This window comes from Corythoichthys intestinalis, chromosome 6, assembly GCF_030265065.1.
Source record: "Corythoichthys intestinalis isolate RoL2023-P3 chromosome 6, ASM3026506v1, whole genome shotgun sequence".
Classification (NCBI taxonomy): domain Eukaryota; kingdom Metazoa; phylum Chordata; class Actinopteri; order Syngnathiformes; family Syngnathidae; genus Corythoichthys; species Corythoichthys intestinalis.
The window spans coordinates 49981901-49999008 of NC_080400.1; the positions used below are offsets into that span (position 1 = coordinate 49981901).

The 17108-nt window shown below is 39.7% G+C and overlaps 1 protein-coding gene across 2 annotated transcripts in view; it reads right to left on the reverse strand.

Annotated features, from left to right (window-relative positions):
- Window positions 1-14827, reverse strand: part of LOC130917358 (phosphatidylinositol 4-kinase alpha-like) — an 85656-nt gene extending 70829 nt beyond the window's left edge. For both annotated transcript variants that reach the window (XM_057838679.1, XM_057838678.1), the window contains exons 1-6: window positions 14638-14827; window positions 8233-8349; window positions 8055-8148; window positions 7827-7915; window positions 2394-2466; window positions 2057-2334 (exon numbers count right to left, since the gene is read on the reverse strand). In XM_057838679.1, the coding sequence (XP_057694662.1) occupies window positions 2057-2334; window positions 2394-2466; window positions 7827-7915; window positions 8055-8148; window positions 8233-8349; window positions 14638-14736 (750 nt within the window). In that variant the 5' untranslated portion in view covers window positions 14737-14827. The remainder of the gene's footprint in view (window positions 1-2056; window positions 2335-2393; window positions 2467-7826; window positions 7916-8054; window positions 8149-8232; window positions 8350-14637) is intronic.
- Between the last annotated feature and the right edge of the window lie 2281 nt (window positions 14828-17108).

Below are 17108 nucleotides of genomic sequence, written 5' to 3' on the forward strand. Positions count from 1 at the left end.
ATAGTCTCAGGGTTCTGTTCAAAGTGCAGAGAGCATTATGAAAACCAAGGAACACACCAGGCAGGTCCGAGATACTGTTGTGGAGAAGTTTAAAGCCGGATTTGGATACAAAAAGATTTCCCAAGCTTTAAACATCTCAAGGAGCACTGTGCAAGCCATCATATTGAAATGGAAGGAGCATCAGACCACTGCAAATCTACCAAGACCCGGCCGTCCTTCCAAACTTTCTTCTCAAACAAGGAGAAAACTGATCAGAGATGCAGCCAAGAGGTCCATGATCACTCTGGATGAACTGCAGAGATCTACAGCTGAGGTGGGAGCGTCTGTCCATAGGACACAAACAGTCGTACACTGCACAAATCTGGCCTTTATGGAAGAGTGGCAAGAAGAAAGCCATTTCTCAAAGATATCCATAAAAAGTCTCGTTCAAAGTTTGCCACAAGCCACCTGGGAGACACACCAAACATGTGGAAGAAGGTGCTCTGGTCAGATGAAACCAAAATTGAACTTTTTGGCCACAATGCAAATGTTTGGCGTAAAAGCAACACAGCTCATCACCCTGAACACACTATCCCCACTGTCAAACATGGTGGTGGCAGCATTATGGTTTGGGCCTGCTTTTCTTCAGCAGGGACAGGGAAGATGGTTAAAATTGACGGGAAGATGGATGCAGCCAAATACAGGAACATTCTGGAAGAAAACCTGTTGGTATCTGCACAAGACCTGAGACTGGGACGGAGATTTATCTTCCAACAGGACAATGATCCAAAACATAAAGCCAAATCTACAATGGAATGGTTAAAAAATAAACGTATCCAGGTGTTAGAATGGCCAAGTCAAAGTCCAGACCTGAATCCAATCGAGAATCTGTGGAAAGAGCTGAAGACTGCTGTTCACAAACACTCTCCATCCAACCTCACTGAGCTCGAGCTGTTTTGCAAGGAAGAATGGGCAAGAATGTCAGCCTCTCGATGTGCAAAACTGATAGAAACATACCCCAAGCGACTTGCAGCTGTAATTGGAGCAAAAGGTGGCGCTACAAAGTATTAACGCAAGGGGGCCGAATAATATTGCACGCCCCACTTTTCAGTTTTTTATTTGTTAAAAAAGTTTATATTATCCAATAAATTTTGTTCCACTTCACGATTGTGTCCCACTTGTTGTTGATTCTTGACAAAAAATTAAAATTTTATATCTTTATGTTTGAAGCCTGAAATGTGGCGAAAGGTTGCAAGGTTCAAGGGGGCCGAATACTTTTGCAAGGCACTGTATTTACCAAGTCCCAAGCATGAATACATTTACAGTGTTTATCATTGTGGTACGAGAAAGCCACAAATTTTCATGGCCATTAATGAGGCTTTAATAGTTTTGGCAAGGATGTAGATAGTTTAATCTTGCTCATGAATTATAGTTCCACAAAAAAGAGCATCATTATATCGTTTAGCTTGCAGGGAGAGGTGTGATTTGTCTGTCTCAAAGCTCAGGAAACATCAAGAAAGGGTATTTTTTTAAAGCTTTTTCTGCCATGTCTAGTATCTATCTGTCAGATTCAGATTCAGAGTATTTTTTGTCCTTGACAACAGCTCTCACAAGATGACAACAGATGCAACGAAATTTCGTTCGATGAGTGAGCATTGGGCCGCTGCAGACTTTGTTCTGTGCAGCCACTTCTCTCTCTTCTTCAGAAATTACAGAGCAAGTTATAAGTAGACACACATATATCATACAACATAGCATGGGTATGACACGACGCACAGGTCACGCGCAGGGATTTTTTGTACGAAAAAAAAAGGAGAAGGGGGAGGAGGGGGTGGGGGGGATCAGTGATAGCAAGAAAAAGGCGGTGGCGGACTGGAGGGGGGAGGTTGTGTGTGAGTGTGTGTATGCACATGTGTATGTACATGTCTCTAGACAAAATAAGAGTTCACCAAAACAGCAGAATCAATACGTCAGAACTTCCGCTACTGGACACAAGCACAGAGTTTGATGCCTTGAAATACAAATGTCTATTTTGGGACGAGACGCTGTTTTTTTTTTCTTCAAACACCGTATGTACCTGCTGCGAGACAGAAGACACAGACGAACCCTTGCGCCTCAAGGTGTCCCCAGGGCACACGGTGAGGAAGGAGCTGGGCAGGATGGAGCGGAAGTCATTAAAGGAGCGTCTTCGCGCGGCATCGCTGTCGTCTGCCGCTGTCAGGGGTGGCGCCGCCGGCCGCGGGAACAGTTTTGAGAGCAACGGCTCGTCGGTGTTGCTGTAGCGACCGAAAGCACGCGCCACGCCAAGCAGGGTGGGGACTGTGTAGCGGCATGTGTAATCCACATAGTTGGGACCTGAGAGCAAAAGAGAAAGTCAGTAAAATGGAGGACCGCCATTGGTGCGGCAGGCACACCTTTATCTTGGGATTGGGGGTTTGTGCACAGCTCTTGTAGGGCTCGCATGACGTCCATGATGGTCTCAAGGATCTAAAATAATCAATACAGCATCGGACAATTTTAGAAAGACAAAAACACAGAGACACACGTACATGCAGAACCACACAGATGTGCATGAACACATACCGTAATTTCCCGAACATAACGTGCACTTTTTTTCCCCAAAATCAACTTGTAAAATCATGGTGCGCATTATAAACAGGTACATGGATGGAGACAGAAACAGATATATAACGTTTTTTTTTTTTTAATTGACACGGCCACATTGTGTTGAAGAAACGTATGCGGCGATCCGTTGACGACCATTACGGTACGTGACGTCACCATTTGGTTTAGTAATACTTCACTCTGATCGGCCGAATGATTTCGTCTGTGTTAAATTCTGCTCTTTTCACTCTTCATAAAGCACAGAATTTAGTTTCTTGAACTCATTTGAGTCAACGTTTATTGCAGCTCCGCAACTCCGACCATAACAAACGTAACAACACAGACTTCCTGTGTCTGTCAACTATATCTGTCCCTTGGGAAACTCAAACCCAAATAACAATAGTTCCTCTTGTTACTGTCGTGTCGACAGCGACGAGCTCTCCCAGATTTCCGACTTACGTTCTCGCTTTCATTTTACCGTATCAATCCATGGAAGAAACATTTATTCATCATGATGAAACAAGCAAGTTATACAGCAGCCTTTAATAGAAATGTCACATCTGCTTTGTTTTCTCCTAGATTCTGGTAAGTTGGAGAAGTTGGAGAAGTTGTCAACTAATATTATTATCTTAAATATTGTCAGTTTATGGTAATGTTTTGAACTACCAATGTGCTATGCTTGTGCTGTGTTTCACCAGTCAGTAAAATGACATTTCTGTATCTGTACACAAGCTCTGTTTTCTTGTATTCATCTATTTATTGGTGCTAAAATTAGGGTGCGCGTTATAAATGGGTACAATAATTTTCCCGAGATTTTACAAGTAAACTTGGGGTGCGCATATGGAGGACCAAGAGTGCAAAAATTCACTAAATAAATACACAAATAAATAATAAGTATAATAAATATATAATAAATAATTAATAAATAATTAAAAGTTGTCATTAAAATGCTTGTATCTCAATATTGGTTTATTTATTTCAATATTTCAATTTTTATTTATTTATTTCAATTTATATTCATTTATTTCAATTAATATTTATTTATTTCAATTTTTTTTATTTCAATTTCTATTTATTTATTTCAATTTCTATTTATTTATTTAGATTTTTTTATTTATTTGGACATTTATTTAGATGTTTAGTTATTTATTGCAATTTATATTTATTTATTTCAACATTTATTTCCATTTTTATTTCAGTTTTTAATTTTTTAAATTTCATTATTTAATATTATTTAATTCAATTTTTATTTATTTATTTCAAGATTTATTTATTTATACTTTTATTTATTTATTTCAACATTTATTTATTTATTTCACTTTTTATTTATTTCATTCTTGCACTCTTGTTCCCCGTGTGGCCGCATGAAATAATTTTATCTGTCATTGGCTCCTCAAACTCTGTGGGCGGGCTTGAACTAGGCGGGGTTTGAGTTGATCGAGTATTTCTTCCCAACATGGCGGCGTTATCTGAGATTTTGCATGAGCTCTCTCGGGACATGTTAGACTTCTCAGAACGAATTGAAGCAGGACATTTGGACCCTGAGTACGTGTCCTACAAAACAGAACGATTAATTAACGTTCTTGGCATCATCTCAGCTCTGTCAGATCAAGATATTGATCAAAGAGTTATCGATAGTTTAGAATTGCGGTCAAGCCAGCCTCCACTTGTAAAAACGAAGTCAAGCCAGCCGCCCCTCATTTGGCTTATTGTTTGCATTATGTACATTACGGTAATGCAATGCGCTGGCTTCAGGATGCAATGAGGTGGCTGCAGAGCGCACAGTGGGTTCAGAGTGAAAGTCCCTTTACTTAATATATGAAAAAAACGGGGACCTATTCGAGAACAGGTCCACTTCAGAGAGACACTGGAGCACCCCTAGACCCTAACTAAATCATGATGATATAAAAATGATGTCGGAATTCAGAGTAAAACTACTTAGAAAACTGCTAGTTATTTCTGTCATTTAGCCTTATTTAAAAAATTGATTAAAAAAAATCTGGGCGATATGATATCCAAGGACCTTTCCACTTCTGAGGTATACTAGAGTATCCCGTAGCAGACGTCAGCCCGCTTAAAGGCGCTGGCCCGCGCGATGTAGAAGCCACAGATTGGACTTCACCATGGGCTGCTGGTGGAGTCCTCCTCAGAGCTTCCTCTATTAAATTTGCTGCAGCTCTGGGCACTTTTTGGACATACTGTAATGTCCGTAACTTTGTGCGGGCCCTTGAAGGGGCCATCGGACTGTAGAGTAGTGACGTAGCGGGAAGCAAGGGAGAGAGTGCGGCGTGAGAGCGAAGTTGGCGGTTGCGTGTAACAGCAGTTCGCTGTTATTTTTGTTTTTGTTATTTAACTGTTGCCACAATAAAGTGAAGAAAGCCATCATTCAGTCCTCTCCTTTCTATTTCCCCATTCGGGGCTATTACAATATGTATGTTTTGCTTGAACACGCGAAATGCGTCAAAACCTACAACCACTACTAGGGATGTCCCGATCCAGGTTTTTGCACTACCGATCCGATACCGATATTGCTTTGCACTTCCGATCCGATACTGGCCGATACCGATACCGACCTATCTGAGCATGTGTTAAAGTTTAAAGTTATTTAGCCTCCTTACTTAGTTGTCAGACTCATGTTAAGAAAGGTTTTAGTACCCTTGATAACAACGAGCCAGCTGAATTGAGTGAGTTTGAATAACACACAACGGTTGGTAACAAGAAACTGATCTGTTTATTCAATGACAAACACAAAACATTATAAATAACAAACAGAAATGGCATAGTCAGTCAGTAAAACGTGCAAATAATATTGTAAACCGTCTTAAAAAAGCAACCAACAACCTCAGTGGAAAATACCACAAATCCCCCAAGCTATTAGATGCTTTTAATGTTTCGTGCATTAGTTACAAAAATTGTATAAAAAGCCCCTCAGGTTTAAATAAACGACTATTTCAGTATCAAGTTAACGTTTTAAAACAGTAAATAAAATACTCAAGTGCCCATTCTGTATCAGCAGCTTTAAACTACATTCAATTCACTTAATTTTGCGAATCAACTGTTAAAGTTGTTAAAATTGCTCCCGTTATTCCATAATTTCCCTTCTGTCAACATTCGACATGTAAAAGTTTTAAAACTGTTTTGAAGATAGATTCAAGTCAAGATTTTGCCGATTTAGGAGTATTTTAGATAAAAAGTTAATTAGGTTCGCTTGGAAGGTTCACAACAGCCTACTAGGGAAGTCTTCTGCTTTAAGATGGCGGCTGTTTACTAACGCATCTGGTTTTCAGTACTTCCATGTTGCTAACGCAGTAGAGTCTGTCGTGTAGCATCTGGTCCTATATACATATGATATCTATTATCTCCAGTAAAACGACGTTGACGTAGTTTGTTGCGGCTGTCAGCAGAAGTCAGGTATTCTTGTGTTTTTTATCCAGTGGCATGAGTTGAGCTAAAGCCGTGAGTTGAGCATTTGCATAACCCGGGTCTACGACAAGTTATGTTTATTTTCGGGACGCAATGCGGTCAGTTTCTCATTACGTCCCGAAGACCGCGCTGTGAATTAGTTCCGCTTTACTTGACATATTTCAATAATCGGAATTTGGATGTTTGTGAATCGTTCTCGAATCTTCAGCGGCCGAATCGCGTGTTGGATGGTGCGACTTTACTCACGTGAGATAATGGCTCGTCATCCAGAATGAATTCTTCGGCAATGACTCTTGTTATTCCCTGGGCTTTGGGACTGTCGAGTGCCAGTTTGTCACGCATAGCAAAACTTTCTGCCAGTGTTAGTTGCGTAGGACCTTTCTTTTTTGTCTTCGGTTTTCTTAACATACTCCTCATATTGTTTGTGGTGGTATTTCGCTAAATGCTTGATTAGGTTGGTTGCATTAAAACTTCTTACAGCTTTACCACTACGCTTGACTTTATTGTGGCATATGTTGCTCTCTGCCTCTTCGTCTTTGTCGTCCTTTAATTAAGGTGAAATGATCCCACACAGCTAACATTTTTACCGATATAGTCTCTCGGTAAATTGGGAGACGGTAATGTAAATGTGGTGTGTTGAAGGTGTGCCGTAAAATGCGGACCGGATTTTAGGGAAACCGAAGCAAAAACTGGAATGGATTATGTAAATCGGTGCGCTGGAAAACCCGGACCACATTTAAAAAAAAGCTGGATCGGAAGTCTGGATCGGAATTTTTCCCGTGTTCCGATCCGATACCGATGCGCATTTTTTTGCCCATATCGGCGTATCGGATCGGGACATCTCTAACCACTACACTGACCACGCTACTAATCTTCGTCTTTGTGATTTTGAGGGAGCAATTATAGCCAAGCCTCAGGAGTCAATCTATTATCTGAGATCGACTAGTTCAGTCTTGCTTTGCTGAGCAACCAATCAGACGTTAGAAACTTCGACAAGCAAACGTGACAGATAAAATTATTTCTTGGTTGCATCTCTGGAGGAACAAGAGTGCAAGAATGAAATAAATAAAAAGTGAAATAAATAAATGTTGAAATAAATAAATAAATTATGAAATAAATAAATAAAAATTAAATAAAAATGGAAATAAATAAAAGTTGAAACAAATAAATAAAAGTTTAAATAAATAAATAAAAATTCAAATACATGAATAAAAATTGAAATGAATAAATAAAAATTGAAATAAATTTTGAAATACATATAAATTGAAATAAATAAAAATTGAAATAAGTAAATATAAATTGAAATAAAACAAACAGAAATAAATAAAAATTACAATAAATAAATTATAATTGAGATAAATATTAATTGAAATAAATAAATAAAAATTAAAATAAATGAATATAAATTGAAATAAATAAATAAATAAATATTGAAATAAATATTGAAATGAATAAATAAATATTGAAATAGAAGCATTTTAATGACACTTTAAATTATTTATATAATTGGTCCTACTCCTGGTCCTCCATATGCGCATTATACACGGGTGCGCCTTATATTCGGGAAATTACGGTACTTTAAATGAAAAGACACACAGATATGGACAAAGACACAAACAAAAACAAGGAGACATGTGCACAGATACACACAATTGCATATGGATCCACAAAGAGACAGACACAAATTTAAAAAAAACATGCGGACAAACAAGGAACCAGTTTCATTCAGAGGCACACCCATAAAAAATGAAAAAACAGACAAATGCAAATAGATACACACATATACATACAGGAAGGTAAACACAGAAAAACATACACACCAGACCACGCAAGCTTTCATCACGCTGGGCGACATCAGAGAGCAGCGTCACAAAACAGAAGCTGAAGTTCTCCGCTACTGGAAGTGTCCCTGTGGGAACGTACAATAAGAGAGTGGCTGTTAAGCTTTTAGCACGTTAATATCTCTGTTCAGACAAAACCGTCTAGAAAATGTCAGTTTAATCCACTCCACTTTGATTTCTGAACTTGGGGAACTGTTTAATTCTTACCTCGTCCTTTGCGTTCCGAGCTCTCTTCGATCCACTGCACTCTTGGAAGTCCTTTGAGCAGACCGAGAAGGTAGGGCACGATGGAGTCTTTGTGCTGTGACAAGAACGTGGTGTGATGCTTAGCACTATGACGACTACAAGAGAGCTATTGTTATGATAGTTGCAGCGTGGTGCTCACCTGCAAGTTGGACTCCACCAAGAAGATCCCCAAGGCCAGCACCGCATCCCGCCTTCGCTCGTCCAGCTGGAAGACTCCTCGCATGTCCACAGGACACATGCATTGCAACTTCTGCACCTAGGAGTGTAAGACATATGGCTACTATGTAGAATGAATGAATGTGGAACGCATAAGGCACATCTGATTATAGGGCGCATTAGGTCATCAATGTCTTACTAAGACTGTTCGATTAATCGATTTTGAACCGAAACAGACTTTTCTGGTTAAAATGATGTGAAAAACGTTCAAATTGATACCTGTATAGATTGCTGGTACTAGATGACAGTAACTAAAATCATGCCATGTTTTTTGTTTTAATACAATAACATATTTGGAAAAGTTCATAGGTCTGCATTTGAAAATTGAATGGATGTGCACATTGTCCATTGGCCCATTAATGTGTTTGACCTGACATCTTTTGTAAAAATGAGGTGCTCATAAACCTAAGTGATCATTCTGTTTGCCACCTTCACTGGGGTGCATATTTGTGTTTGTTTAGACAAGGCAAGGCAAGGCAAGGCAAGGCAAGGCAAGGCAAGGCAAGGCAAGGCAAGGCAAATTTATTTATATAGCACAATTCAACACAAGGCAATTCAAAGTGCTTTACATCACATGAAGATCATAAAAATCACATTTAAATCAATACAACGTAAAAACCAAGACAATCAAAATCGGAAATAAAATTATACATAAAAATCGCATTTAATAACAAATAGAATAAAAATAAATAAATAAAAATAAAACAAAAAATACTACTACTAATAATAATTGAAATCAGCAATGGAGATAAGCACAAGAGGAATAGAAAGCAAGTAGATTGAAATATATAGACAGTTATGGATATGCAGTGCTAAACAAAAGCGTTTTTAGCCCTGATTTAAAAGAGCTAAAAGTTTGAGCATACTTCAGACGTTTAGGTAAGTTGTTTCTGAGGTGAGGAGCATAATAACTAAATGCTGCCTCACCCTGCTTGGTTCTTGTTCTTGGAACATGCAGAAGACCGGTTACAGATGACCTTAGGGGTCTAGATGTCTCATAGGAATCTAACAAATCAAGCATGTATTTTGGTCCAAGGCCATTAAGTGTTTTGTAGACGAGCAGTAGTATTTTATAGTCTATCCTTTGACTCACTGGAAGCCAGTGTAGCGATTTCAAAACCGGTGTAATGTGGTCCAGCTTCCTTGTATTTGTGAGGACTCCGGCTGCAGCATTCTGTACTAGCTGCAGCTTCCTGACTGATTTTTTATCAAGACCCGTAAATATACCGTTGCAATAGTATATTTATGGGTACAAGGTGATTGCCACCTTGCATTAATGTGGTTTGTTATAATAATAATTACTAATAATAATTGTTATTATTGAGTGACAGTTTTGCACTAATCATTAATTTATGCAAGTAAGAACAGAGAGAAATCTAACAGCACATCACCCTGAGCCTGGCTGCCTACCTACTTCACCTGACTGACATGACTGACCGGTTAGCTAGCTGGTTGGCAGTCTGACTTGCTGACAGACTTTTTGGTTGACAGACTGACTGACTACCTTTTCTCATGTTTGATTCAGTTTAAGATGGTATATGCACTTTCTTCTTTCATTACCGCTTTAATTAAGAACACAGCTGGAGTCTGTTGTATAAATAAAATGCTTTCAATCCAAAGAGATTGTTCTGCATGTATTAACGGAGATAAATTCACTAGCACTTTCAGCTTTAATAAAGAAAAATATGTTTAAAGACAGTTCAGAAGACATTCCAAATACTTTATTTGTCATTATTTTCATTTTGCCAAGTAATCGTAGTTGATATCAGAAAATTGGGTTTGAGAGAAAATAATCGGGATTTTCTTGTTAGGCAAATTCGAACAGCCCTATGTCTTACCACTTTAGAGCCTGAACAATACTGTATTTTACGGACTATAGGGCGCACTGGATTTTTAGGCGCAACATCAATGAATGACTTTATCTTCAAATGTAAGTCGCAACTGATTATAAGATGCATTAGTGCGTATGTGTACTGCATTTGCTCTTTATCTTCATTAAATTGTTTAGTATTTGTTTTATTGTTTCATTCATGGTTTTGATTAATGTGTATTTTGAACACTTTATCGCAGAAATATAATACAGTTATGTTGCAGCAAAATAGGTTTGAGATCATCAAGCACAACCAGAATTCATAAATAGGGATTACAAGGTCCGCCGTTTATTTTAGGGGAAAGTTAATTATTTTAAGTGCTCCAAATGTACAGGGTGGCAGGTGGAGGGAGAAAAAAAACGGTACAAGATAAACTACAATAAAGTCAAATGTCAAAACGACAACACAAAAGCAAACCACATTAATGCCTAAAACCTTGTCAACATATGAACAACAAGTGATAGTACTTCACAAATTCAGACTCAACAGAGGAGGACCCGACCCACTATTTGAGAAGGACTGCTTTAGACCAACCCTAAAATAATAAAAGATGTCAATTTGGTGCCCCACAGGCACCTTAAATTCAGTTTTATTAAGTTAGTGTGTTTTACATCAGTGGTCCCCAACCTTTGTTGCACCACGGACCGTGTAATGTGGGCCTTTTTTTCACGGACCGGCAATGTGTTGCAGAAAATGACAGTAAATAACACGTCAAGGCTTAAAACGAATATTAAGTGAAGGGAAAATGTCACTCACCATACCCTGAATCAAGCTTTTGTTAACAGCGGCGTCTCCTAAAACTTGTCAGCAAATATCCGTGGTCGCAAGCATAAAGAGTTCTTCTCCAATCGTTAAAGGCTTCTTAGCTTTAGCAATACAGTTCACCGTGAGGTATGATGCTCTCAGTGCATTCGCTTTCGTTGCCTCGTTTGCTAGCTTTTAGCCACATATTATGCAGAATGGACTTGGTTGTAGGCAGTGTTGTTAATCTTATTTTAAAAAAGTAATTAATTACAGTTACAAATTACTTCTCTCAAAACGTAAATATGTTAGTAACTCAGTTGCTTGAATGTAAGAGTAATTAGTTATTTGGCAAAGTAACTGGTTATAATTTTGATGTTAAAAAAACAAAACAAACAAACAAACATAGGTCACACTATGTGAAGTTTAAAGGGTTTTTGGGACAATTGGCCCTAGCCCAATTTTGTACCCTAAACTTAACTAGACACAGAGGTATTGCGGATATTGTGATAACTAGACAGTAATCTTTGTTATGTTTGGAAGTCATTTAATGTTGTTAATCAACCGTTAAAGTTGTTAAAATTGCTCCCGTTATTGCATTAGTTCCCTTCTGTCTACTTTCGACATGTGAACATTTTAAAACTGTTTCATCATTTAATGAGAGATTCAAGTCAAGATTTTGCCAATTTAGGAGTATTTTACATAAAAAGTTACTTAGGTTCGCTAGGAAGGTTCTCTACAACAGAGCCTTCGTGAGAAGTCTACTGCTTTAAGATGGCGGCTGTTTACTAACGCATCTAGTTCTCTATACATGTTGCTAAAGCTGCCGTGTCTGTCATTTGCATCTAGTTCTATTTATAAGCTATGTGATATCTTACGTAGCATCATGTGGGCGTAGTTTGTAGGCTATCGGCTACAGTCAGCCATTATTGGCGCCACCTAGCATCGCGTTTGCAACAGCGTCACAACTCCCTTGCCTCCTCCCCACTCCTGCTCTGCTCTTTCGTCTCCATGATTCCGTCTCCCTCAGACTTTTCTCGCGTCATTCAACCAACATAGTAACGCACGCCTTTCCGTCCTCTGTAACTGTAAAGGCGTTGCCAAGATGAGAAAAGTAATTAATTACATTACTCACTCCTGAAAAAAATATCGCCGTTAGTAATACCGTTATATTCTAACGCCGTTATTAACAACACTGGTTGTAGGCTCCTCTTCTGGCACAGCAGGTGGCCTTTTCCCCATAAAAAAGCTGTCCAAAGACATCGCCGCCCGCAGCACACAGCCGGCAGAAGCTAAAGTTACTGTTTACATTGACTGGCGCTGGGCTGCTATAGGTGTGCAAACACCCTAGTAATTGCGGCCAACTACTAAATGGTGACCTATACAAATCTTTACTGGGATTAGTCTATAGCAGTGACGTCAAACCGATTACACAAAGGGCCGCAGTGGGTCCTGGTTTTTGTTCATACCGATTGAGCACAGACAGTTCAACCAATGAGGTGTCTGCTAAAACAAGCAGCACCTGGCTGCAATCATGATTACACTTGTAAAACCCCAGATTGGTGAAAAGGTATTAATCTCGTCTGGTTGGAATGAAATCCAGCACCCACTGCGGCCCTTTGAGGACCGGTTTGACACCCCTAGTCTATAGAGTCTATAGTAGGGGTCGGGAACCTTTTTGGCTGAGAGAGCCATGAACAACACATTTTTTTAAATGCAATTCCGTGAGAGCCATACAATATGTTTAAAGCTAAAAATACGAGTAATGTGTGCATTTGATGTAATTTCAACATTTTTAAAGTACAATAAGTCTCTGAATTCTTTTTAATAACATTGTTATGCTGTTGATAATCAATGATGAGTATTTCTTACCATTAATGCGACTTCTGGTGCTGCATGGTGTTACTGATGGCTTTGTAGTCTGGTTGATACTTGATGAGGTTAAGCCTCATGCAGGCATTGAGAAACTTGGGATACGTCTCTTTTCATGTTCACGAAGAAGCGACACGAATCCTCTGTTTTCTCCAACCATACACAGAGCACCATCAGTGCACACCGAAACAAGTTTGTCCATTGGTATATTTTTTTTCTTTAGCAAACTCAATGAAGGACTTGAATAAATCCTCCCCTCTTGTTGTCCCTTGCATAGCCAAAACTGCCAGACTTTCCTCATGTAGCGTGTCACCGACAACATACCTTGCGATAACGCTGAACTGTGATAAATTGCCTATGTCCATTGACTCATCCAAAGCGAGTGAAAAAAAATGGAGCCGGATTTATCTCCTTTACTTGCGTTGCCTCAATTTGATTTGACATCATGATGGTACGACCGTGAACAGTTCTTGATGACAGGGGCATGTCTTTTATCCGTTTAATAATCGTGCTTTTATCCGAAAAGTCGTCCAAAAGTTCATTGCTTCCCGTTTCTCACAATTGCTAAAGCGCCAGCGAAGCTAGCCGAATTCCAGCCACCTTGTTTGTTCCAAACACGGAGTTGCTACTGACTAGCTTGCACTCTTGTGAGAAGCTCTTGACATGCTTTCTTCCTGTTGTCCCCCGCCGGATAATTCGATGCAAATGTAGTATGGCGGGTGTTGAAGTGCCGCTTTATATTTGACCTTTTCATAGATGCAATTTTATCATTGCATATTAGACACACCGCAGAACCTGCTCTCTCCACAAAGGCAAATTCCTCTGTCCATTCCTGCAGAAAAGTGCGATACTCCTCATCTTTTTTTTTTTTGCCATCGTCTCAAAAGGGTTTTTAAAATTAGCAGGGAAAACGAAACTAAAAACGTGAGAAAATTACTACGCACATGCGCACATCAGCCGCTCTTTTTGACAGCAAAATACGGCGACCCCACTCGATCTGTGTCTGCCTCATCTGCGTTGCCAATGCGATTGATAGACATAAATAGATAGATAGACGCAATGACATGTGTGTTTGCCACTTTCCCACAAAAATAGCTGCGAACCGGCTTTCTAGTCGCCGGGGATCGTCGTTGGTTTTTCGCAATGCGCAAAGGAGTATAACGACGCTTTTTTTTTTTTTTTTTTTTTTACAATTAAAGATTTGTCTGCGAGCCAGATGCGGCCTTCAAAAGAGCCAGATATGGCTCGCGAGCCATAGGTTCCCGACCCCTGGTCTATAGAGACAGGGATATTGATGTGTCAAGAGCCACAGGCCAGATTGTAGTCGTTAATAATTTTATTTATTTCTCTGTGGCCCGGTAGCAAATGCGCCACAGACCGGTATCGGTCCGCCACCCAGTGGTTGGGGACCACTGTTTTCCATGACAAATCTGTGTGTGTGTTTTGTGGTTTGGAAGGGGAGCGCTTCCACACAAATCCCTAACTTTTTGTGACTTAGAGTAGAGGCGTAGAGGAATTAGAAATTAGTTATATAAAATATTTTCACCTGGATCAACGTTTCCTCTAATAGAAAAACATCGTTGATTTATAGGCACTGGCTGTGAGCACAGTAAACTGCATTGGCGATGGGCAGGTGGATTACGAGTTAATAACACCAAGCTGTCATTACGTTTCTTGACTTCACTTTCCTAATGCATGTACCTTGGATCACCAGCGCCATGAAATCAAAGCAAACATGTCTGAAAAGCCTTGGCATTCGTGACAGAAGGCAAAATAGAGAAGTTCCATTTAAACCCCCCCCCGACCCCGGGCTGTTTAGCATTGATGCTAAGCGAAATGCTAACCTTTTCGATGGGCGCCTGCCGGTGCGCCGCCAGCGAGCGAGCCAGCGACAGGACGGTGTTGAAGTAGAAGCCCCGGCTGCCCTCTGCGTGGAGAGCCATGTTTCCACTTGCAAAATTTAAGCTACAAGCCGGGGTAACGCAAACTCGTGCATCTTTGATTTGGGGGCCCAAACAAGCTGACGTGACGACATGTACGGCAAGCAAGCAGGTTCAGAGAGAAGCAAGGTCACACAGAAAAACATGGAGGAGAACATGGATTCAGAATCATTTCAAACAGTTACATCCGATGTGTTTTATTTCTTCACGATCAAATTATATAACTAGTTAGACTCATGGCACAGGATCCAAAATTAATAGCATCTGTTGTGTCGGTGGTCCTCACAGTGGTGTCAGAAAAATGATTTGCAATCAATGATGCAAACCATCATTAGGGTTGGGAACCTCTTGGTATCTCGCGGGACGATTTGCGATATAAAGCTCATGATAACGTTTATTTCAAGATATGCAAATACAACAATTACATGAGTCAGAAAATATAATCTATGATATTTATGATAAGAAAAATAAATTAGATTGGGAATAAAGTCAATAAGTGACTAGCAGCAAATAGTGATGGAGTAGTAATATAACAGTGCGGTGACTAGCAGCAAATGGTGATGTAGTAGTAATATAACAGTGCGGACATAACATAAGTACTCTGAGAAGGACGCAGATGGCTGACTTGATTTGATAGTGCAAATGATAATTTGTGCAATGCTGTAACAATGCAAAATGCTATAATGTAATGTGTACCCAGATTGAGACAGATTTTCGAGAACATATACACATACTTAGTGAGATGCATGTGACAATGCTGTGGCATTAGCAGTGCAATGACAGTGACATTTTCAGTGGTGTGCAGTAGAGCATGAATTATATCGTCGAATCCTTTTCAACATATTATCATAAATGTTCCTGGGTGGAATATTCAGTCAATATTCAGTGTGGGTCTGGTAGTGACTTGAGAATGAGTGGTCTCAATTTGATTTTAAATGGCATTAAATGCAGTAATCTAAAAAAGCAGTCCACTGACTTTCCTAATCATCAACTTAAAAATTGTTTAAAAATAATAATACAATAAATAAACGGGAGTGGGAGTAATTTTGACTGGGAGCGGGACGAGATTGGGAGTCATTCTACAGGAGTGGGACGGATGGGATTTACTTTTTGACTCAGCCCCAGGATTGGGATGGAATGCGACTTGTTCTCTGGAAGCGGTAAGGAACGGGAGTGAAAATCCACACCCGATTCATGCACGAGTGTGCAGCATGTCAGTTTTTCAGTGCAAACTTGAGTTGAGTATGGTGACAGCTCTTGAGTTATTTTTGAATGGAAGAAAAAAAAAATTTATTTGTGCATTTTTGAGGGCAATCTGTCAAAATCTATTGTGTTTCTCACAGACTATGAGAATATTTGAGTGCAGCATTTCTACGAATATATTACAACAACAACATTATGTTAATGCAACATTCTTATAAAGAAAGCGCCTTTCTTATCATAGACCTTTTCAAGTGGAAAATTTAGGGAGCAGCCTTTATCAAACAGTGACACCTTTTTAAAACAATATATCAATTCTTAGCAAGAGCATATCAATAACCTATTAGGGTAGAAAGTATCTTGATATATCAACATAGCAGTGTATTGTCACACCCCTACCCAACATGGACTTCCGCTCATTCACCCATCTTCCATACAACTTTTCATTGTGGGGGTACTGGAGCATAGCACAGCTAACTATGGGCAGGAGGCTGCATATACCCTGAACTGGTTACCAGCCAATCTCAGGGCACATATAGACAAACAGCCTCTAACACACACAATCACACTAATGGAGAATTTGGAGTGTACAATCAGCCTAACGTGAATGTTTTGCGCATTTGGAGGACACCAGCGAACCCAGTGAAAACACAAGCAGGCATGGGGAGAACATGCAAACTCCACACAAGTAGGCCGGCTTGAGCCCAGAACTGAGGCGGACATGTCAACCGCTCACTCGACTGGAAAACCAATAAAACAAGGAGTTTAAAATGAACTACAACCGCCCGGGTCCCTCTACTGCATGGGTGTCCAAACCTGTCCTCAAGGGCCGCTGTGGGTCCTGGTTTTTGTTCCTTCCAATCAAGCACAGACAGTTTAACCAATGAAGTTTGTGCTAAAACAAGAATCACCGGACTACAATCAACTGATTACACTTGTGAGACACTAGATTGGTGAAAAAAATGTCGTCTTGTTTTGTAGGAATGGAGGAAATCCAGCACCCACTGCGGCTCTATGTGGAATAGTTTGGACACTACTGCCTGAGTAACTCGAACCCAATGACAACAATAAAACTGCAATTTTTGATACACTGCCAATGGGAAAACCCATTGGCAGTGTATCAAATACTTGTTCTCCCCACTGTACATCCCAAGAATATACCTACAAAATGTCAT